General features: G+C 41.0%; 1 protein-coding gene across 6 annotated transcripts in view; it reads left to right on the top strand.

Moving 5' to 3' along the window:
• SNED1 (sushi, nidogen and EGF like domains 1) overlaps nucleotides 1-22,751 on the top strand; it is a 47,460-nt gene extending 24,709 nt beyond the window's left edge. For all 6 annotated transcript variants that reach the window (XM_053458512.1, XM_053458513.1, XM_053458514.1 and 3 more), the window contains 29 exons: nucleotides 4,196-4,309; nucleotides 5,145-5,258; nucleotides 5,461-5,574; nucleotides 5,707-5,820; nucleotides 6,433-6,546; nucleotides 8,533-8,646; nucleotides 9,778-9,903; nucleotides 11,395-11,496; nucleotides 11,706-11,822; nucleotides 12,696-12,812; nucleotides 13,008-13,124; nucleotides 13,233-13,349; nucleotides 13,751-13,924; nucleotides 14,001-14,114; nucleotides 14,666-14,779; nucleotides 15,147-15,260; nucleotides 15,549-15,665; nucleotides 16,499-16,786; nucleotides 17,242-17,422; nucleotides 17,934-18,046; nucleotides 18,399-18,680; nucleotides 18,800-18,938; nucleotides 19,280-19,362; nucleotides 19,447-19,545; nucleotides 20,157-20,264; nucleotides 20,716-20,803; nucleotides 21,472-21,548; nucleotides 21,767-21,804; nucleotides 22,247-22,751. In XM_053458512.1, coding sequence (XP_053314487.1) covers nucleotides 4,196-4,309; nucleotides 5,145-5,258; nucleotides 5,461-5,574; nucleotides 5,707-5,820; nucleotides 6,433-6,546; nucleotides 8,533-8,646; nucleotides 9,778-9,903; nucleotides 11,395-11,496; nucleotides 11,706-11,822; nucleotides 12,696-12,812; nucleotides 13,008-13,124; nucleotides 13,233-13,349; nucleotides 13,751-13,924; nucleotides 14,001-14,114; nucleotides 14,666-14,779; nucleotides 15,147-15,260; nucleotides 15,549-15,665; nucleotides 16,499-16,786; nucleotides 17,242-17,422; nucleotides 17,934-18,046; nucleotides 18,399-18,680; nucleotides 18,800-18,938; nucleotides 19,280-19,362; nucleotides 19,447-19,545; nucleotides 20,157-20,264; nucleotides 20,716-20,803; nucleotides 21,472-21,548; nucleotides 21,767-21,792 — 3,497 coding nt within the window. In that variant the 3' untranslated portion in view covers nucleotides 21,793-21,804; nucleotides 22,247-22,751. The remainder of the gene's footprint in view (nucleotides 1-4,195; nucleotides 4,310-5,144; nucleotides 5,259-5,460; nucleotides 5,575-5,706; nucleotides 5,821-6,432; nucleotides 6,547-8,532; nucleotides 8,647-9,777; nucleotides 9,904-11,394; nucleotides 11,497-11,705; nucleotides 11,823-12,695; nucleotides 12,813-13,007; nucleotides 13,125-13,232; nucleotides 13,350-13,750; nucleotides 13,925-14,000; nucleotides 14,115-14,665; nucleotides 14,780-15,146; nucleotides 15,261-15,548; nucleotides 15,666-16,498; nucleotides 16,787-17,241; nucleotides 17,423-17,933; nucleotides 18,047-18,398; nucleotides 18,681-18,799; nucleotides 18,939-19,279; nucleotides 19,363-19,446; nucleotides 19,546-20,156; nucleotides 20,265-20,715; nucleotides 20,804-21,471; nucleotides 21,549-21,766; nucleotides 21,805-22,246) is intronic.
• The last annotated feature ends 322 nt before the right edge of the window (nucleotides 22,752-23,073 follow it).

Raw genomic sequence — 23,073 nt, 5'->3', positions numbered from 1 at the left:
TGTGGTGTGGGTGCAAAGGGACAGAGAACAGAATTGAAGGTGTAAAAAAAAATCTTTGTGGTTTGGAAGAAAAGGAGTATATATAAGAGTGGCGATAACCAAGAGAGAGGGAAGGTGGTGAAAATAGCCGATCCTAAAAGGTAGGACCTACTGGGCAATATATCACTGTAATGTGAAGAGACATTGATTGTTAAGACCTGGCTTTCGTAAGGGGAACATTTGGCACTCTAGTAACAAATTGTGTCAACAAATCCAGAACTGCCAGGGGGAGCCTGCCATGATACCAAGGGAGGGGGGGCTCAGATCCCCCCCATGGGTTGAAAAGAACCTTATTCTTTAGGAAAGCTTTATGTACATCCCAAGCTTTATGAATTTGTTTATCTTTACTATTATTACTCAGTCTATTCCACATATCTCCTACACTTCTAGAATTTTCTCATATTATACATGAGTCTACCAGGACTAAGCTGAAATCATGCCTCCTAGTTCTTGTACTCAGTGGCGTCGCTACAGGGGGGCAAGGGGGGGCAATTGCCCGCCCTAGGTTAATCCTTGCCCCCCCTGTTGCCCCCCTGCCGAATTTGGAATAAAGTCGCAATGCGACTTTAAATCCCGTCTTTTTTTTTTTTTTTTTTTTTTTTATGTGGAGGAGAGAGAGGGTGCGGCCCGCGTAAGATCGGCAGCCAGGGCAACCGATCTTACTTGGGCCGCACCTCGAGCCCTGCTACTTACCTGTGGGAGGGTCTTCTGTACTGCATAGAGGAAGCGGAAGCTAGCAGAGAACGCAGAGGGAGGCCGCGCCCCCTGCTGAAGTCTGTGAGCGGCATCGAGATGCTGCAGTGCGGGTAAGGGGATGGGGAGGGTGTTTGAATGAGTTTGGGTGATTGAAGGAATGAATCTGTGAATGAATGATATATGAATGAATGTGTGTGTGTGTGATAGCATGGATGTGTAAGTGCTGGAACCTAGGCATGATGGGACTGTGACTGCTGTTAGCAATCACACTCCTATCATGCCAAGTCAGCCAGTACATGCTGAAACCTAGCTATCTGCCCCCCTTGTGTATTGATGCTGCCAGCAGTATGGGGTCTGCACATCACTTACAGCCACCCTGTACCAGCATGTACTGGCTGACTTGGCATGATAGGAGTGTGATTGCTAACAGCAATCACAGTCCCATCATGCCTAGGTTCCAGCACTTATTGGTTGGATGTGTAAGTGCTGGAACCTAGGCATGATGGGACTTTGATTGCTGTTAGCAATCACACTCCTATCATGCCAAGTCAGCCAGTACATGCTGAAACCTAGCTAGCTGCCCCCCTTGTGTATTGATGCTGCCAGCAGTATGGGGTCTGCACATCACTTACAGCCACCCTGTACCAGCATGTACTGGCTGACTTGGCATGATAGGAGTGTGCTTGCTAACAGCAATCAAAGCCCCATCATGCCTAGGTTCCAGCACTTACACATCCAACCAGTAAGTGCTGGACCCTAGCTAGCTGCCCCCCATGTGCATTGATGCTGCCAGCAGTATGGGGTCTGCACATCACATACAGCCACCCTGTACCAGCCTGTAGTGGCTGACTTGGCATGATAGGAGTGTGATTGCTAACAGCAATCACAGTCCCATCATGCCTAGGTTCCAGCATTTACTGGTTGGATGTGTAAGTGCTGGAACCTAGGCATGATGGGACTTTGATTGCTGTTAGCAATCACACTCCTATCATGCCAAGTCAGCCAGTACAAGCTGAAACCTAGCTAGCTGCCCCCTTGTGTATTGATGCTGCCAGCAGTATGGGGTCTGCACATCACTTACAGCCACCCTGTACCAGCATGTAGTGGCTGACTTGGCATGATAGGAGTGTGATTGCTAACAGCAATCACAGTCCCATCATGCCTAGGTTCCAGCATTTACTGGTTGGATGTGTAAGTGCTGGAACCTAGGCATAATGGGACTTTGATTGCTGTTAGCAATCACACTCCTATCATGCCAAGTCAGCCAGTACATGCTGAAACCTAGCTAGCTGCCCCCTTGTGTATTGATGCTGCCAGCAGTATGGGGTCTACACATCACTTACAGCCACCCTGTACCATCATGTACTGGCTGACCTGGCATGATAGGAGTGTGATTGCTAACAGCAATCACAGCAATCACAGTCTCATCTTGCCTAGGTACCAGCATTTACTGGTTGCCTGTGTATGATAGGAGTGTGATTGCTGTGTGGGCAGTGTGGACGCAACCTGTGATCTATGCCTGTAATTTAGGGGGTTTTAAATATACCTTTTAATGACGTGTTTTTATGTGAATTCCAGTTGATCTATACCTGCAAAGCTGGGTTTTTGCGTTATTCTGTAGAGCCATATCTATATATTTCCATACATTATTTATGTATACCTGCAAATACAGTGTTTGTATGTCTTATTCAGTTGATTAATACCTACAATGCTGTTTCCATGTATTTATTTGATCTATACCTGCAATGCTACGTTTCATATACTATTGTATACCTGCAAATACAGGATTTGTATGTCTGATTCTGTTTATTTGATATATACCTTCAGTGCTGAGATCACAAGTGAATATCAGTTGATCTATACATGTAAAGCTTGGTTTGTGTGTTAATGTGTTGATCTATACCTGCTATCGGCAACTGGGGCTAATATCAATATATATATGGGCAGCAGGGGCATCAATACACAAGGGGCAAAAACACTAAGGGGGGTATAAACGACAACGCAGTGTGAAAAATCCATCCTGATGTAGAAGTCTGTGACGTAGATTGTGTCCTACTGTTTGTGTGTTTTTGGTTATCAGTGTAGCAGAGCCTGTCCTCGGGTGTGTGTGTGTATAGGTGTTGGTGTGGCAGAGCCTGTCCTGGTGTGTGTTTGGGTGTTGGTGTGGCAGAGCCTGTCCTGGTGTGTGTGTTCAGTTGTCAGTGTGGCAGAGCCTGTCCTAGGGTGTGTGTGTGTTTGGATGTGGGTGTGGCAGAGCCTGTCCTGATGTGTGTGGGTGTCTGTGTGGCAGAGCCTGTCCTGGTGTGTGTGTGTGTGTTTGGTTGTTGGTGTGGCAGAGCCTGTCCTGATGTGTGTGTCTGGGTGTTGGTGTAACAGAGCCTGTGTTGGTGTGTGTGTTTGGTCATCTGTTTCCTGGCACTTAACTTACAGTAGGAATTATTTAATTTATATTTATCCAGAGATAAAATGCCCTCCTGAAGTTGTAGTGACTTCAGGGGTAAAACGTTCAAGGCCCTGAAATCATTTAGTGGAAAAGTTATTTATTGTGTTATAATATTTATTTCAAGGATTAGTCGCACTCAATTGTGGCTTCAGGCTTCCCATGTTGAATGATCAAGTATTATTTTAGCCCAATAACAAAAGTATAATTCCATAGCACATTACTTTTGGAAATTATGAATGCCCCCCCAGTTTGACTGTGGTATCTTGTGTGCCACCCCTATATATTGTTTCTAGAGTCGCCACTGCTTGTACTCCTCTTTTAATTAAAATGCTACCCTCTGGGTTTTATTTCTCCAGCTAAATCCAGATTTAAGGATTTTATTTCTTTAAATGCAACCAGATTTAAGGCTGGATTCAAGCTACTATGTTATATGATAATTAATACTGACAATTTAACAAACAACTGGGTTACTATCTTACAGGAGGATACTTGCAGTGCATCTAATCAGGGTTTTTGTTTGTATTGTTTACTTTATTTTCTCATTCCTTGCAAACCTAATAAACATGAGGCATAAAAAATATGTGGTTTCACATCTAGATATGCTCGTTTCTTACTTTGTTGTGTGGTCTCCATCTATTGTCCACTCTGGTATGTAATGTAGAAAACATTCCAGCACCCAGATGTCATAAATTTGTGTTTGTCTATGCCAAATTGGTATCTCTACAGAAGACGTCCTGGCAAGAATAAGAGTCTTTTCTGTTTCATGCATGTGCCAGGCCACAGTGCTTGTATGCAGAAAATAATCTGCTCGGTGATGCCAAACCATTAGGTCATTTATCAATATTCATCACGTGATACAGCCAAACACTTCGCAGAGACAGTCTGCGAAGCTTCTTCTGAATTGGCGAAAACCTTCAGCATTCTGGATAACAATGTGGTGGTTTTAGAATAAAAAAACATGATTGCCTTCCAATATCCGATGACTTTTTAAACTGGTCAATCCTTCTCTGTTCCCAGAGGTAAAACCCTGCTCCTCATCACCGTGCTTAAATAGAGGTGTGTGCCAGGAACTGGGCATTAGTTACAGCTGCGTGTGTGCTCTGGGATTCACTGGAACCCACTGCGAGACAGGTGAGGAGCTCTGGAGCATCGTCTTCTACATTCTACGTGTATTTCTTTTGTGTGTGTGCAGTTGAAGTCATTTTACAGTAGAAGTCACTGTGGGTATTATGACTGGATGTACTAGACTGTAATGTAAAGGTATATCACAGGACAAATTTTAATTGGGGTCAATTTAACACTTTTACATGTACAGTGTTAGAATCATGATTATTAGTACTGTTGGATGTTCTACTCCTCAAAAATAATTATTTATGTAAAATTTTGACTCATACATAATTTTTTTCAAGGAACACGTAATTGTCATGAGATACTAAAGCAGGCACGGACATAGTGTTCCATAGAAACTGGGAACAGAAGTATTTGAGGTTTCTGTGATTAAAAAGTCAATTCTGGTTGTCAAGTTTTATTTGCTTTATGAGATAGAGAGCCGATTTAATGTGGATCAGCACCTTTAACATATAACACAGCGGGCAGTTCATATTTTAAGATGACTGCTTCCTGTTGCTTAGGTTGATGTGAGTGATTTTGCTAAAGTTTGTCAAAATATTTTAACTGCTTGTTTCCTGTGTATAATTTGTTGGTAAAAGTTATGTGAAGGTTTTTTTTCCTTAATGCAATAACACTTTGTAAACAGAGCGTATAAGCATATGGCAAACCATAATAATCCATTATCCATCCAGCACTAGTGTCCTTTTACACAGCCGTATTACTAGTGCAAATATCAGTTCCAAGAAGTAAGTAGATGCTGATTTAAGGTGGATGTGACAATGAACGGGATGGCGCGTGTTTGTTTATCTGGCGTGATCACAGCCTTGTCTGATTGTGATTTCTCCTTTGTTTTCAGAGATCAGACCCTGTTCTTCAAATCCTTGTCTGAATGGGGGGATATGTGAGGACAGGGGGGCTAGTTACAGCTGCATGTGTAAACGTGGTTACACTGGAATTCACTGCCAAACAGGTGAGACATGCTGGATGTTGGACACTAAGTGCCTGGTTTGCTCAGATCATCAGTCCATGGTTTTATGGCAATTGCTCCACTTTAGCCCTTATCCCTGGAACTGTTAAGTTTGTTCCTGGATGCCTTTACCCCTCCACACTGTATTTCAAGCAGTGTGAAAGGAGAAAATATGTATACATCTACTTGTGTTCTCTGTATCCAGAGGTCAAACCCTGTTCCTCATCGCCATGTCTGAATGGAGGGATGTGCAAGGACCTGGGTGTTAGTTACATCTGCGCGTGTATTCGTGGCTTCACCGGGTCCCACTGCGAGATAGGTGAGAATACTTATTTATATTATTTTCTTGCAGTTCAAAGCTGTACATCGTGGGTACCTGGATAGAGTATTCATTCTCTCCCCTAAACATTTTTCTTATTTTAAATTATTAGGTTTTCTCCATTTTTTTCAGAGCCCAAACCCTGCTTTTCCAATCCATGTCTGAATGGAGGGATGTGTGAGGACAGAGGTGCTAGTTACAGCTGTTTGTGCAAACGCGGTTACACTGGAGCGCACTGTCAGACAGGTGAGCAACCTGACTCCTCCGCTGAATGTGTACAGTGGGATTAGCATGGCTGTGACACAGAAGCATTACATGTTAGAGTTTCATTTACATTTGGAAAAGTATAATAATGATTTTAGGTGTGTAAGTATTTTTGAACATATAAACTTTACTGGTACCTAAGAGGTGTATACAGAAACATCCCAGCGTAGGCTACCCGGAGCTCTCCTTCTTCTTTGAGGGAGTGTCTAGATCAGGGGTAGGCAACCTTCGGCACTCCTGATGTTGTGGACTACATCTCCCATAATGCTCTTACAGTCTGGAGTGTCGAAGGTTGCCTTCTCCTGGTCTAGATGCATATAGGGGCAGAACTAGTCTCGGAGAGCCTTTAGTGCGTGAGAACTGGGTGGAAACAGAGAAAAGTGGGCAGGGAGTAGGCCCATATGCCAAAAAGGAAAATAAGGAATCTTCTAATTTGGACATAAGCCAAAGATTTGAACAGGGCAAAAAAAAACTTTTTTAAATTTGATGATTCCAGATAGTGGGTGAAAAGTAAGAATGTGAATGGTCATTATAGTGAGAAATGTCTCTTAGCATCTGTTTATATGTTGATTTGTTTTGTTGCTCTGTTCCCAGAGGTCAAGCCATGCTTTCCATCTCCATGTTTGAATGGTGGCATATGCAAGGACCTGGGCATTAGTTACAGCTGTCTATGTACTCACGGCTTCACTGGGACCCACTGCGAGACAGGTGAGAAGCTTTGGCATAATATCCTGTACACTATGGCTTCTGTAGAAAGGTGACTAATAGGGTCAGTGAATCAATCATTTAGAATTAAATATCTTCCTTTGGGTTATATGACAAAATGTGATTTGGGCAAGGTTTGGGCATACAACAGTACAACTAATGATGTTTTGTATGCCACATTTAGTTATAAAAGTTTTAAATTCAGCAGGTGAAATAGCACCTTTAACCCCCTTTTAACCAGGGCTACCTTACACTACAGGAACAGAGCATTTTGATTTCATATTTCCATCTTTCTCACTTAATGTACCCACACGGAAGTGCAGGGAATCTGCTGTAGACTAACAACTATAGTCATAGAGCGGTCGGCAACAATGACCCTTTGGCGATGTGGGACCACTCTTAACCCATGATGTACCAGGCACGTCATTGGTCTTCTAGTGACATCTGTTCATGACGTATCTGGTATGTCATTGGTCATGAAGGGGTTAGTACCCCCATTATTTACTTACATACAGTTTCTTTACACGGAAAGCTGAGGTCAATGGAATTACCCCTTCAACTAAACTGGCAACTGCACAATTATGAATTGGGCATTGCGAACACTTTACTGAACCCTTTGTAAAAAGCATTGCAGATGTTAAATGCTTTCCCAAAGCTGTTTCTACTGTACTTCCCTGTCCATGGTACTGAATAAACAAAGCTACACTAGTGTTGTCTCTTCCTAGAGTATATTTTATCCTTTGTATTATTAAGGGTTCAGAGCCTAGAAAGTCTGTGTCTTCATTGAAAGCGTTCTTTACGTATTAACCCTTGTTAATTCTCATTATGGTCCTGAGGCTCAATAAACATTGAACATGTTTTAATATGTTTATTTTGTTAAATTTGGGTTTTCCAATTGTTTGTAAGCATAGCGAGCAGACTTCCCACACACACACAAGGGGAAAAAAAACATTATAAGGCTATTTTTGATTGGACTTAAATATTTGTAGTTTTTTTGTAAAGCAAGGTTGTGGAATATATTTACTAATCAATCACTGGCTATCAGTCAAATGTAACATGCAATGACTCTAGAACATGTTGTGTGATATTCAGCAATAATGTCCTAGATTTGTTCTTTCCATTTCTTCATATTTTACCTGTGTACAAATCTCACTTTCATCTGTTATCATGACTTTTACTTTCATTCCTAATGATAATTTACCTTGTGGTGCCTTCCCATCAAACTTATATATTCCTTACAACCATAGGACAATAACTAAATATATCAGTGCAGGATTGTTACAAAATATTTCACAAATTTATCATAACATAAATAGCAATAGTATCATAAACAGTAGCTGTATCATTGACTTCTATGTTTCCCTCAAGTGCTCATCTACCCATGAGCCTCTGCTATTTGTAAAGCAAATTTTTGTGACCTGGAAGTCTCCTGGAGAGTGGGACACGACACTAATTGTGTAACACGGAATTCAGCATACAATGTCATTGACAACATATGGGGTACAAATATGAATGCAAACATCCTTATACAAGACAAATAGTGTCATAAAATAAAAAAAAATGCATCATTATTTGTGCTCGTATGGCGCTTCTAAGGTAAGCTCAGACCAGTACAACGCTTAGTGTCCAAAGTCCTTCTAGACACTTATTGGGAAAGCAGAAGCCAAGGAACATTTATTAAAACCTAATTGTCACTTATTGCCAGGTACCTGTAACAGATTACACCAGATTTATCACCTGCAAGTCAATATAAAATATTGGGTACATGTTATGGTGGGTGTACTGACTCTTTCATTGATGATACTTGAAATTCTGTTCAGGTTTTTACATAGTCGTTTTAATCACCAAGTGTTTGGTAACATTGATGCGAGACTTGAAGTCATGTAAAGAGGAACTCGAATGCAAATCTGCAGAAAGGACTTCTTGGATAAAACTGGACTCTTGACTTCAGCCTTATTTGTCTTTTTTTCTGGGTTTATCCTGCTGTAGAAATCAAACCCTGTTCTTCGATCCCATGTTTGAACGGCGGCATATGTGAGGATAGGGGCTCCAATTATAGCTGTACATGTACACAGAGATTCACAGGAATGCACTGTGAAACAGGTAAGTTCCAATTACATTGGCTTTATATAATGACCACGTATGTATATATCAGGGGACACCCCTCGTATATATGAATGAATATCTGTTTATATTCTACACTAGCAGATGTACTTAGTACTGCTTTACATTATGATAAACAGACGCTACAATACGTGTGCGTATACCTTTATTGGCTTGTGGAGCAACTGGCTACTCCAGTTTTATTTCATTATTTTATTAATATTGATCATCATAATATTTTAATGTATTAATAACCCCAATTATTTGAACTACTTACCTCCTTTGGAACGTTACATTGTCAGCAGCTGACTACCGAACAGCAACAGTGGCAAATCATGTCACGAGGCGGGTGAAATTAAAACATCCAAGTGCAGCGTTTGGTGTCTGATGTGATCTTTAAAACCCTGCATATGGTAATCTGTGACTCATCAGACTTTCAAGAGAACATTTTACTCATCAGAATGTTCCAGTAAAAATGAAAAAGCTCCGTTTATTTGGTCCATATTTTATTGTTCTTAATGATTTGTTTATTTCTGATATGTTTTGGTGTGCTGATTAGAGACACAAGTTACAAAACGATCGTTTGTCAACTATTTTTATTTATTTATTTATATAAATGAAATATTCCTTGGCACAGGCACCGTGTTAAACTATACTTACGTCTTCCTCAGCCAGCTACAAGGAGACGAAGCCCTCAACAAACTCTGACTCTGCATCTGTATGATTATTATTGTGCATTAGTTAAGGGAACTGTTTACGTTTTCTGCAGGGAATAGTTTTGTATGATATTTTCATGAAACCTCAGATCATGTTTTTTTATGGTAAAGCATTTCAATTTGAAGAATTGGTCACAGAAACCAATGGGCCGTTTCTTCTCCATGCTCCTTGTTTAGCACCAAAGTGGTCCACAGTTAGAAGGTATTAGCCATCACTGTGTGGGAAATGCTTTGAGAGAGGTGAGGCACTCAGCGATCCTACACATACTGTTACTACTTCCTCTAGTTTGCTCATAATTACACATGTCAAAAAATGTTGCATAGTTAGCAAGTTACTCCAGAATCGCTCCTTATGCATGTCACCAAACTTCCATGATGCTTTTATGTTATTATTGTGTTGTCCACTTTGTTCTAGAGATCGTGGAGACGCCTGGGCCGTGTGTATCTGATCCGTGTGAGAACGATGGTGAATGCAGGGAAGTCGAGGGAGGATACTCGTGTGACTGTCCTTCGGGCTTTAATGGTATCAACTGCGAAAACCGTGAGTATCACCTTTACTAAGAAGTGGAAGAGGTGAACAGTGCCGTGATATCTTGCCTTAACATCCCAACTAGGACACCACTGTGTTACCCATAGCTGCAATAAACTCTGTTTAGAATAGAATCCAAGGAGTCAGCCAGGTCAACAGCAGTGCATAGGAACCAACTACTGCATTTCTTACGTAAACGCAAACTAAACCTGTAATGAATCCAGTTAACTGCTTATTTTAACAATCAGTTCTAGGATTCAACTAACCAGGGGCATGCTAAAGTGGGTGCTGCACAACACCCAAAAGCAAGTAACTGAGTTGCCCAGCGGGGTTACATAACTCACATTAAAGTGTGAGTGGCAGTGAAGACGGTGTTCCACAATAGGGAGAGGGGATCTACAGCCGTAAGACCTGCTGTGGTGAAGAAAGAGAGAGAGAGTATCTGTGTATGTGTGTGTATATGTATGTGTATGTATATATATATATATATATATATGTATGTATATATATATATATATATGTGTGTATGTGTGTGTGTGTATGTGTGTGTGTGTGTGAATCTTGCATATACAAGGACATCTTTATGAATCTGTATAGTGTTAGAGGGAGTAAGTGTTAGAGGATGGTGTTAGAATGAGTATGTAACTGTATGGCAGTAGAGTGTGTGTGTATGATAGTATGAGTGTGTGTGTTACTGTATGGCATTAGATATGTGCATATATTAGTGTATGGTGTTAGCATGAGGGAGTATATTATTTTAGTATGTGTGCGTGCATGTTACTGTATGGTGTATGTGTGTAAGTAAGGTTAGCGTGAGTGTGTATGTCAGCATATTAGAGCATATTACTCCCCGACTGCAAAGCAAGTTGCTTGATTGCTTTGCGGTCGCTGTCTGCTCCTAGTGGGAGCTGAATAAAGTTTTTCTCTGATTGCCTCCCCTCTTCCTGCTGCAGCCCGCGGGCAGCCTTTCCACTCCCTCATCTTTTCTGAGGTTATTTTTGGGTCGCGACTTAATAACCAAAGACAAATGTAGGTGCTGAGGATACACGGGTTGAGAACCACTGCATTAGACTGTAATAAATAAGTAAATCACTTACTTTATGGAGAAACTGCAGCTTCACGCCTGATCTTCTAAAATGTATTATTTTAGCATGTGCTATTGTTCTATGCGTGTATTAAGTTGCGTATTAACAGGCGATTCTGTTGGCTTTAATTGTAACATATAAGTTTCTGTGCTGGAATATTTGTCTGTTTATTAAATTACAAACCATGTATTAATCACCTCTGTTAGGTTTCATCACAAAGTATTGCATATTATTGGGTAGTCATGGGTAATACAGCGGTGTACAGCGTATTCTGTGATACTCGAGACAAACCCCCCACGATGTTGACATTAGTGATTTTGGTTCATAGCTCATGGTCGGGAGAGAACGTATGTATGTACTGTTATCCAGCATGTGGTGGCATTTCAGTGATCCATCCTCTGTCATGAGTTTGCCCCAGGTATGTCCGATGGCTGTGCCTGCAAGAATGGGGGTCGCTGTGCTGACGGAAACGGCACCTGTCATTGCCCACCAGGGCACTTTGGGCTTCTATGTGAATATGGTAAGACAGTCTTATAAATTACTTTACAACAGGTTTTACAGTATATGGTGTGTTACAAAGCTCAACCACAATCCACCAATATGTTTAAGATCAAACATAATAAACTGAAAGCGGAAATTGTTTCATAATAACAGAAAGAAAAAAAACCTTTGGTTCTTGATGTTTATTTGAGATGTCTCTTTAGTGGTTTCCATGTTTATGTGTTTCAGAGGTCACCTCTCTCCCCTGCAGTATGGGTTCCCAGTGTCCGGATGGGGGGTCATGCATGGAGTACGGTGGGAGTTATCTGTGTGTCTGTCATACAGATTACATTCTCGGCAATCACTGTGAGTGTTTATCAGTTACTGTACTGCTGCCTCAGCCTTAAAGTTCCCAGTGCCAGCTAACCTTTCAAATAATGATCTTACGTCATAGAAACACTTAAAACTAGTTTTTTTCCCTCTAAAGAATAATATAAGATCAGGGGATTTGTCTCAGTACACTATTACATATGATGATATGTTTTTGTTAGGGAATACCATATAATTGTGGCCTTTATAAAATAACATTATCTTTAAAGTGTTTCCCCCACTTCAGAAGGCCAGGGAATAGAGGCAGAATTACTCGGTATTTTATTCACCACATAATAATATAGCGTTTGGAGCATTTTTATAACGAGAAGTTTATATGGAATTTGTGGTATTTTTCTCACCACGATACAAAGTGGAAATTGAATGGTTTTCATCCCAGAATAATGCTGTTTGACGTGTGCGTTATCAGTAAACATTTATCTACAATATGAGATGTTTGCTTGTTAGCAGAACGGTTTCTGATATGATAATTTAATAGTAGCTTTTGTGAGCAGTGGCGGGCCAGGAATTGGGCAGGGGGGGGCTATTGCAGACTGAGCTGCCCTGTGTGTTTGACCTGCAGTGCCACACACAGCCACCAGGGTGGATAACAAGGACGCTTCTACACCCAGACTGGATCTGTTCTGTGATCCTCTTTGCAGTCCCTTTTGGTGACTGTGTGGGATAGAATAGATTCAAATTTAGCACATTCTCTCTAAGGTATCCTCTCCGCTCACTGGGCCGCTTGACTGGATTTGCTCCCTGAGCAGAACTTTATAGTGAATATACTTAAATTATTTATATCAGTGTATTATATATACCGGTACTTATTTTTTCTGCATATATTAATCATTCTTTATCTCCGTCTAGCAATGCCATCTCCCTGTGACTCTGACCCTTGCTTGAATGGCGGTAGATGTGACTCTCAAGAAGATACATACGTGTGTGTGTGTAACCGTGGCTTCAGCGGAAAGCATTGTGAGACAGGTGAGCGTGTAGGCTTAAGGTAAAATGGTCAGACGTGTTACAAAAAAATAGAACTAAATAAAAATAACATGTTAAGATTCTTACAAGTTGTAGTTTTCTAATGTTTTCTCGACTGTCTTTTTTTTTCTTTTCATTTCTTCAACCCCTTCATCCTTTCTCGCATCCTCTGTCTCTATCTTGCTCTGTCTCTCTCAGTAAAGCCGTCTCCATGCAGTCTATCACCTTGTCGGAATGGAGGGACATGTAAGGAGTCTCATGAGGATTACTACTGTTTGTGCCCGTATCCCTTTACTGGAAGGCATTGTGAGACGGGTGAGTTGGGCTAACTGGGTGTTTAAAGAGGGACTCATGTTTACCAGGAGGCACACATTTCATCCAGCAGAACTGTAGTGTTAACCCCATCTCTTGTTCCGTGTACAGGTATGAGGGGACCCTGCTCATCAGGTCCGTGTAGCAATGGCGGCACATGTTTCCATTACCTTGGCAAATACAAATGTGACTGTCCACCTAACTATTCCGGGAGGCACTGTGAGAAGGGTGAGTGTCAGACTAATGCAGGATCATGCATCATAATATCGGAAATATCTTTCTATATGATTTCACATGTATTCAGGAACTTTATACAATTAGAAATGTTAACCTAGCTGAGTTCATTTGAATGGTTTTAGCATCTCGTGCCCCCAATGAAATTAGTTTTATGATCTGATCAGTGATTTTAGGGCAATTGAATTTTGCATTTCACTTTGGGGGAGTGAGTTGTCTGGAAAGTATCTGGCAACTCTTCAACTGGACTTGTGATATCTGGAAAGTGAGAAGATGTTCCCTAGGCCGTTAAAGTGGGGAACTGTACCAAAACCACCAAAAACTTTTATAATAAAATGTAACCTTTAATCCATACATTTAAAAATGTGCTTGTTGCTGTTCTAATGTCTAAGCAGAACTGGGCTGTGGGCCACCTGAACAAGTGAAGTACGCCCAGATGATCGTGACCTCCACGTGGCCCGGGGGCAAGGCAGAGTATCATTGTAACGACGGGTATGTCCTCAGTAGCCCAAACAACACCCGTGTATGCAGTGAAGATGGCATGTGGAGTGAAGCTCCTCAGTGTGAGGGTAAGTGTCTGCAATCGTGTCGAGAGCGTTGGAGGGATTGACAAAAGCATTCCAGTGTTGCACTATTTTTTTCTAGAAATTGATGAGTGTGAGTCTCAGCCGTGCCGTAATGGAGCACTCTGCAAGGATCGCGTGTCACATTTTCTGTGTCATTGCCAAGAGGGTTATAGTGGCAGATACTGCGAGATAGGTATGTCTGTACTGCTTGTTATACATTTGTTTTATTTCAGGCTAGTTAGTTGACTAAAATGGTGGGACCGGAACATATCTGGCAATGCTTTAACTTCAACAATTGTGGTAACATCATCTGGAAAATGAGGAGATGTTTGTATGATGTAATAAAAAGTAATTTTTAATCCATACATCTAAAAATGATTCAACAATTGTAATATAATTGGACACCCCATCACCTAAAACATAGAATATTCTGTCTGTATGATGGGAAAACAGTGGTGGACCTCTTGTCAAAAACAGAAAAAAAGTAATTTTCATAATTTGGCTTTGTACGCCACCACGGTGGATTTGAAATGAAACCATCAAGGTGAGATTGAAGTGCAGACTTTCAGCTTTAATTCAAGGGGTTTAACAGAAATATCATAAGAACCGTTAAGAATGACATGAATTTTCATACATAGTCCCCCCATTTTCAAGGGCTCAAAAGTAATTGGACAACTAACACAATCATAAACAGACGTTTGAGTATTTCTTGCTATGATACTAGATGGATATTCCCATTTACAGAGATGAACGAGTGCCTCTCAGAACCGTGTAAGAATGGTGGCAGCTGTCAGGATTTATCGGGAGCTTTCTTATGCATCTGCCCCGAGGGCTTCACTGGAACCCAGTGTGAGATTGGTAAGAACCAGCACAGCATTATATTACTGGTTTGATCGTTGTTCATACAGATAAAGTAATGTTCTGTTCTTTCTAATGACTACCCATACTCCATAAATATAATCTCTCAGTACCAAGAATGGAAAAACAAATCATTTTGAAACAATACAAGTAAAGCTTCATATAACCAAACAATGGCAATAAGTTAACTGTGATAAAGTTACCATTGAATCATTGAGCGTAAGAGCATAAGTATTACTAATACTAACACGGTTAGGGGTTCCCATTTAAAATGTTTATTATGAGTAGCAGTGACTGATGTAGTTTGCTTGATTTCTTCTATTTACTCGTATAATGAAGCTTTACCGTCCTAAACTTGTTTTGCCAGAGTTAGACGGCTGTGATTCCTCCCCGTGCCAGAATGGTGGTATTTGTGAGAATCTGGCGGGCTCCTACCTGTGTGTGTGTCCCCAGGGATTTTACGGCTATCATTGTCAGACTGGTGAGTATTTCCAGTTGTTCCGAGCTGCACACTGGTTTCCCGTTATACCCCGTTCAATGCATGCAATCCCTCGTCGGCTCCTCCGCGAGATAACATTTGTTTTTCTCAGCCCAATGTGGAAAATACTGGCTTCGCTGTTAAATTATAGCTTTCCAAATACCTGCTTAGTAACCACCGGTCCACATAATTCCACCAGGTACCCCTCATCACAAACTTTGTATTACGCTTTTGTATTCTCCATGAAAAGTGCATGTCATGCATTGCAATGTGCGTCTTTATGTTTGGCAGTGAGTGATTTGTGTCTGCTGAACCCATGTGGCAGCCGTGGCGTCTGCGTGTCGAGCGGAGAGGGAGCTGTGAGCTGTACCTGCCGCACCGGTTACACTGGGACCATGTGTGAAAAGGGTAACCACACAACGCTTTACTCTCTATTACATATCTCTGTGCAGAAAGTGAATACGTCCATCTGTTCTAAGTGGATATAGATAAAGGGGTATATTCAAAGGGGGGTTTAACTCCCTGATATCACTCTGCATTATCAATGGCAAACCCCCCGGTAAGCTTCTCCTGCTTAAAGAGCTCAGCTGGCCCTATGTAATGGATAGTTAATGTCTCCCACATTAAATATACATTATACAGGTCAGCCCTTCCATCAGGAGATGTTTGCTGGAGTCAGCCTTTCATAATGTATAATTTCATAGTAATATGAGAAAGATATCCTGAAAAAGAACTTGCCTCGTGGTAAACACTTTTATAACATGAGATGCAGTAACCAGGCCGAAGTTAAGTAATAAGTCAGGTAAGCAAAAAGTCCTGGAGGTTAAATAACATGCGTTTTTTTTTACTTTTCCATCTATCTTTACTATCATTCCCATTTGCCAAGTAAATGACCGCCTAATGGTCCTAGTCCAAAGCGTGCACATGCATTATTGAATTTAGTCATGCCAAAAGCTGTGACGGTTCTACTGTAAGTGATAAAAATATTCAGAATAATTTCAGCTGGACAGTGGATAAAAAAAATGTAAAGTAGAAGCTAAATTTGGCCTTTGTGAAAAACATCACATACCCAGTAAACAAAATTTACACTAAAAATCTAATTTCATAGTTATTATTTGCTCATTTTCAGGACATGCATTGCAGTACTGTACTGCGTTATTACGTTACCATTTTCTTCCAGCAATAACGGGAAGTCAAAGTTCCCAAATGTCTCACGCAGTCTCTTCTCTCTCTTTGTGCAGAGCTTCTGCCGCCTGTTTCCTTGTCTTTGGGGGCTGTGGGGGAGAACAGCGTGTGGGTATTTTGGACCCCTCCAGAAGATGGAGCCAGCAACGTGCTAGATGGGTTTGCTGTAAGCTACACAGCCCCTGATGGATCTTCTCGGACGGACTTTGTAGAGAGGGGTCACACAGAACATGAGCTGAGGGGTCTCAGTCCTGGGCGCTCTTACAACATCAGCATTGTTACAGTGAAACGCAACTTGCGGCACAATGATATAAGCCGGCCGCTTACCCTTACCGCGCGCACACGTAAGATGGTTATTTTACATTTAGGTTACAAAAGATCTACCCAGAACCTCATTCGTTTCTTCTTTTCCCTTACTGAGTAGTTCTAATTTTAATAAGTTATAAAAAATTATACTCTGATTATATCTTTAAACATTCTAAACCATAAGTTTGTATGAATAGCATAGAAAAGAAAAGGTTCGTGGAAGTAAAATTAAATAAAGAAAACAAATGGTTGTACCGAGGGAATGGAAATAAAATTTGTGGAAGAATGTGTTTTGTGAGACGTTGGACGTATTGTTGTGACATACATTTTAATATAACTTGGACTGACTTTGAGTTGAGTCCTTTGGTCTCTTTATAAGTTGATGACACAATAGAGGAGGTGAACTTTTACAAGACTGTTAGTGACTGTATGTGAGTGACAACACGTGATAGATTGAAGAACATGTGTAAAGATGCTGTGTTTTCAATCACAGGCCCACCCTCTGTAGACCGCCCTCGGATCAGCTCCGTCACAGACTCCTCCATTACTGTGTCATGGTCACTGAACTCCTACAGACACACGTCAGTAGCCCATGTTCGACTGTCTCTGCAGCACCCAACAGACAGGGCACAGCAGGTGGAGCAGGAGCCCTCCGTGGGGGAGTATACATTCAGGTACAGCACAGGGTGTGTGGGAGCCCGACTCCCACACATTCGAGTTCTCATTGCCAGTCCCTGTACTTTTCAAAGTGTACCTTGACTTATTTTTTGTCTTGGCAAAGACTTAGAGTCTTTGTGTGCATCATGCTCATGGTTTACAATGACACAATGTTCAAAATACCACTTTCTGTGTCTACATAACTTCAGTCTCTTCATGGTTAGTGCCTTGTCTTGATCGCCTCACGATATCCTGGAGATAAACATTTGTTGACATTTAGATATTCAATTGGATTTGTGCACACAGCCCTTGCCATTTCTTTCTTTTCTCACTCCAAGTGATACGTTTTGTAGTCAAATGGAACTGTAGGTCACTGATCTAATTTTCAAACCAACATTTACCATTTGAATAATTGAAAACATCTGCACATGTGCCTTTCATTGGAGCCAATGATGTGAAAGATGAGTTACCAGCGTACTCGTTGCTTTTATGTGAACGTGCATGTTATTTAATGTCTCCTATCCGCAGGGACTTGCAACCTGGAGAGAAGTACACCATCCTGATTAGCACTTTGAGCAGTTCCGACCACAACAATCCACCATCTGAGAGCCTGCCTAGCGCTCCATTAATTGGCTGGACACGTAAGAGAACTCAGAGAACACAACAGGAGGTGTCTTAGATTAGTGATGTGCAACATTTTTTGTTTATTTCTGTGGATAATGTCATTCCAAACCACAAAAGGGTAGAGTAGGAAAGCTGACAAAAGTGGGGGAAACATTTTAAAACTTGGAAATCAGACGAACTATTTTCTGGATAGACAGAGAGTAGAACCTCAGAATGTTAGGTTGATCAACATTACTCACTTCCAGAATAAGGCTAAGAGCTAAAAATGCGAACAAATTATCTATAAAGCAGGATGCAATGATATCAAGGATGTAAACTGCTATAGTATTTAATGAAAAAAAAAATCACCTTCAATTCTTCATTCGCCAGGCCCTCATCCACCTAGTAATCTCACCACTGTACAAGTAACTTCCAACATGGTGCACTTGAAGTGGGATCCACCTCTCACGGGCTCAGTGGATGGCTACATCTTTAACGTGACTAATAATCACAGCACGAAAAGTCGTTATATTCCGACCAGAAAAATAACGTCATACATGGCACAGGACTTGCAGCCTGGACAATGGTACAGGCTGACAGTGACAGCTGTTCGCAACACACCGCAAGGTTCTTTGAACAGTGAACCCAGAATGCTTCGCGTACAGACTCGAAGTAAGGAGAATACGTGTGAAAAATATGAATGCTTGCTAATGTCTGGATTCAATTGATATTCGTATGTTTATATGTCAAGTCAGTAGTTCTGTTTCAATTGGTGTCTTTGTGTCCCGCAGTTCAGAGGGAAGGTCCTCAGGAACGCCGCTTGATCCCTCCAAGGATTTTGAGAAATAGACCACCTCCACCACCACAGCCAGAGGTACGGCTGCTGACAGAAAGAGGACCTTCTCCTGCTGAAAAACCTCAAGCGCATAGGTAACAGTTTTCTCCCTGTGCCTTACACGTTCAAAGATTTTGGGCAACGATTATACTGAACATTAAGTCTGTACCATACAACGCTAAAGCCTGCTTGTGTGGGACCCTGAGTTGGGTTTGGAATTCATGGAACATGTTTGTGTTTTGCTTTAATCCCTTTTATTTTTAACGCATTGAATGTGCTGCTAAAAACAATAAAAGTCTGGTTGGGGGGTAATGGTGCAATCTCTGAGCTTCATCCCTTTTTTGCTTTCTTTAATTTTGTTGATTATATTGAATAATCCAAGCAATAATCCCTAGAATATTTGACTGCTGAATCATAGGAATCACGCTGCTTTCAGATTCACAGAGCTCATGGATGGGCGAAGACGAATCACAGCAAGATTTAGTCACCTTACTAACAAATCTGTCACTATTACTAAAGGTGGGTGTGTAGATCTGAGAAATCAGGCTCATATGTGGTGTAATGAAGATGTTTCTTATACATTTTTCGACTAATGGTTTCCAGAACCGGAGGCACCAATCCGAATAGAAAATCCAGAGGAACCTTCCATCCCTGTGAGGCAGGCAATGACATTGCGTGACCCTGAGCAGAGCACCAGGGAAGGTATGAGGGTGAGGAGCCCTGCATGAGGGCAATGATATACTGTCTAGGCACCTGTGTTCAGTGGCATTTTACATCTTCCCTCTTATAATGTATGCCAGAAACAGACGGTATTGCTACCCAAAACCGGGAAGGTATTATAGGTCAATATAAAAATCCATAGGTTTAGCAGACGTTTAGGACATGTGTTGCATGTATGGATGGTGAGAACCTTTACTTCATTGTGGTTAATGCCTTTTGATTGCATTAATAGGCCTTATTTGTTATTTATTTTGTATTTAAAATAACTTACCATAAACTGCTCCCCTTTGTTGGCATAGATAGGCTGTATGTGGATTCATTCCTGAACCCGGCCTTTGTGTAAAGGTGCAGATTTGCTTGAAATCAGGTTCAGTGAATGAACCCATGACCACAGGAGATTGCTGGGAAATGATGAATGAGCCTTTCACAATGAGATAATGAATGAGCCTTTCACAATGAGATAATGAATGAGCCTTTCACAATGACACACTGCTTGACTGTCACAGAGACAGCGCCAGAGAAGTATTTTTGATATAGACCTGAAACATCCACGATCTGTGTGTCTGCTCATTATGACCATTAATGTTTTGCAGGCGAACTTGGAGGCTGCCTAGAAACCCCATGTATTAATGGAGGAACCTGCGTGAACGGAGAAATCTGTGACTGTCCCCTTGGCTTTAAGGGGCAACAGTGCCAGCTGGGTATGTGTACAGAAATCTAATTTACCATTTTCTTTTAAATAAGTGGAATGAGATTATTTTTTGTAACGACCACAACAAAACAAAGTGGGCTAATCCTCAGCAACCGAGACGCTGCCAAAGTTCAAGGCAAGATCAGTTGAAACTAAAGTCAGAACTGCATTTCCACATGTGAAGCTCATTATCACTTGAACAGCGATTTAATACAGAACTAAACAACCTATTTATTATTTTTACGGAATGTGCAGATCGAAAGTCTGGGAAGTGTTATACGGCAGCAAAACGTGCTTATTCCGAAATATTAATCTAATTAAGGGATCGGCCTTGGTGTGTCACTGGAGAGCGAATGAGTCATTTGGGTGTCAGTATGTTCGTGTGGGCTGTGGTGGATCATCGCCCACTATAGTTGTGTATTTATGGCTCGTGGCGACTGCTGACAGCTTTTTTTCTTCAGCCTGCAGAAAGGAGACGTTCTCCTGCACGAGGCTCTACTCGGAGACACTGTCACATCCCGTGTGGGAGGGAGGAATCTGCCACCACCTGTAAGTAATTACCCAGGTCACCATGTTTACGCTGTCACCAAATTAACCCTTAGTACACCTGAGGGCATGACAGTAAAATCTTGTACATATTTACCCCCAAAATACATCATTTTAAACCTGCTATGGTTATTTATAGCCCATCAGATTACGTTTCATCCTCATGCTGGTTTATAAGTGAAAGCTACATAGTTAATAATATTCTGCCCAAGTATACACCCAGCTATATAAAATCATACACCCCTTGTATGCCAGCAAACCATGGTATACTAATAGGTATTTAAAAAAAAAAAAAAAAACAATATAATGTTCTGAAAAAGTATGCATACAGCATTTTCAACCTCATGGCTGTTTGACTACGGTAAAGGAGACCATATGAAGGGCAATGAATTTAAAACATTAAATGTTTTCATGTCCTCTTTAATGATTGAAAAAATGTGATTCAGCCTTCTCTCGTATACTATGGGTACTATAAGGTTCCTTTGAATAGCACTCAAAGCATTGTGTTAACTGCATGATCAGTACTGGAATGGATTGTCGTTACTTGCAGGTGGATAATTTACATTTCTATAGTGCAGCTTTACTAAGAATTATTATAATACTATTTAATTTATATTCAGATGCAGAAGGGTATGTTATTTTATATAAATAATACTATGATTTATGTTCAGGTACAGAAGGGTATATAAAATCCAGCATGATATTTGCTCCAGAGAGATATGCGAAGGAACCGCCAGACGCAGACCAAGTGAGTAGCATGTTGCCCGTGGTTGTTTTATATTTTTCAACATGGTGTCTACTTCTGCCCATGGGTCTTGTGGGTGGTGTAGTTCACCACCACCTAGACGGATATATTTTGCTACTGCCAACAATACAGTTGATGAGCAAAAGGGGTTAATAATCCCAGGCTAAAATATTTAGCCGATATGTGTAGTCGATTTAAATATTTGTTTTTCCTTTTATCAGAAACAAGAATTCCTTCGAAGCCTTGAATAACAGAACGTGTAAGTGAAAACATAAGATTCACCCATCTGCACATGTTCAGAAACATGATAAAAACTGACCCCTTGGAAGCAACAGGGAATCCAAATGCAACGCACAGCACTGAAGAGTCACTAATGTCTCCATTTTTATAGATATGAGTGAAGCAAACCATTATCAGATCTGTATTTGAAAGCAGTGTTAAGATATTCAAATCTTTCTGCTTCGCTGAGCAATAACTAGACACCAAATGCCATAGCTGTATGTTATTCAATAGTCTGTCCTTAACGGCAGTAATTTAAAAAAGAACCCATGAAAACAACCACCGATCATTTAGCACAAAATACACCGTTGTCGGGAAATGTAAATAACATCTTTAAAGTTTGTATCAGACGTGCCAACATGGCGTATTCAGTATTTGTTGTCCTTGCTGACATTGACCATCCGCTGTATGTTGTTTTACAGGCAAAGAAGCACTAGCTGGTGAAATGTTTTTTCTCCTAGGAGGGGGCACACAGCTTGTGTCTCCTTCCTCCCCATCTTGGGACCCTGCAGCCTCTCTCATTGTGTAAAAGAAGGTAAAGCCGGTACAGGACTTGTGTGCCAGCTACTGGGGACCTGAGGACCATTACTCCTAGACCTACTCTGCTGGGGTCCTTTCTCTCTTCATCCAAAGATCTGCGACACCATGTTTCCTTAAGCTTCTGATAACAGGACTAAGGGCATTTGTTCTGTTTACTTTGTAAGACATGGAGCTACGGCCGTCTGAACCTTTACTGGAGAGCAATGCACCACTTTGTTATTATTACTATTATTCAGAAAGCCTTAGTATACCACCAGTCTCTAGTGCCTGTAGAACATTGCTTGTTACGTGACTATGAAGCATTTGCTGTGCACTACACTTCCTTTATGGGACCAAGGAAGATAAACACTTGGTAGCACTTTCCAAAAGGAAACCAAACCGTATGTAGCATAAGGGTGACTTTGTAATGTCAGTTTCATTAACCCCATCATTCCCAAAGACAATGTAGCTGATCTCTAAAGGTACCATTCTCCCTAATATAATGTTAAGGTGTTACTGTATGTTACAACGCCCTTTGTTTAAAAAGTACATTAATATTTTTCTCCAAGTATTTGCATTTATTGTGAAACTGATGAATTTGGGATGTTACATTTATCTGGTGGCTTAATTTTATTTTGTCTGCCATTGAACTAGCAGTAAAGCTGAATGCCAAGTTTTGTTATGCCTATTGATTAGTTTTACAAAAAATACTTCAACCTTTTCAAAATTC

Source organism: Spea bombifrons, chromosome 3 (assembly GCF_027358695.1).
Source record: "Spea bombifrons isolate aSpeBom1 chromosome 3, aSpeBom1.2.pri, whole genome shotgun sequence".
In the NCBI taxonomy this organism is placed as follows: domain Eukaryota; kingdom Metazoa; phylum Chordata; class Amphibia; order Anura; family Pelobatidae; genus Spea; species Spea bombifrons.
This window is presented reverse-complemented; position numbering and strand designations above follow the sequence as displayed.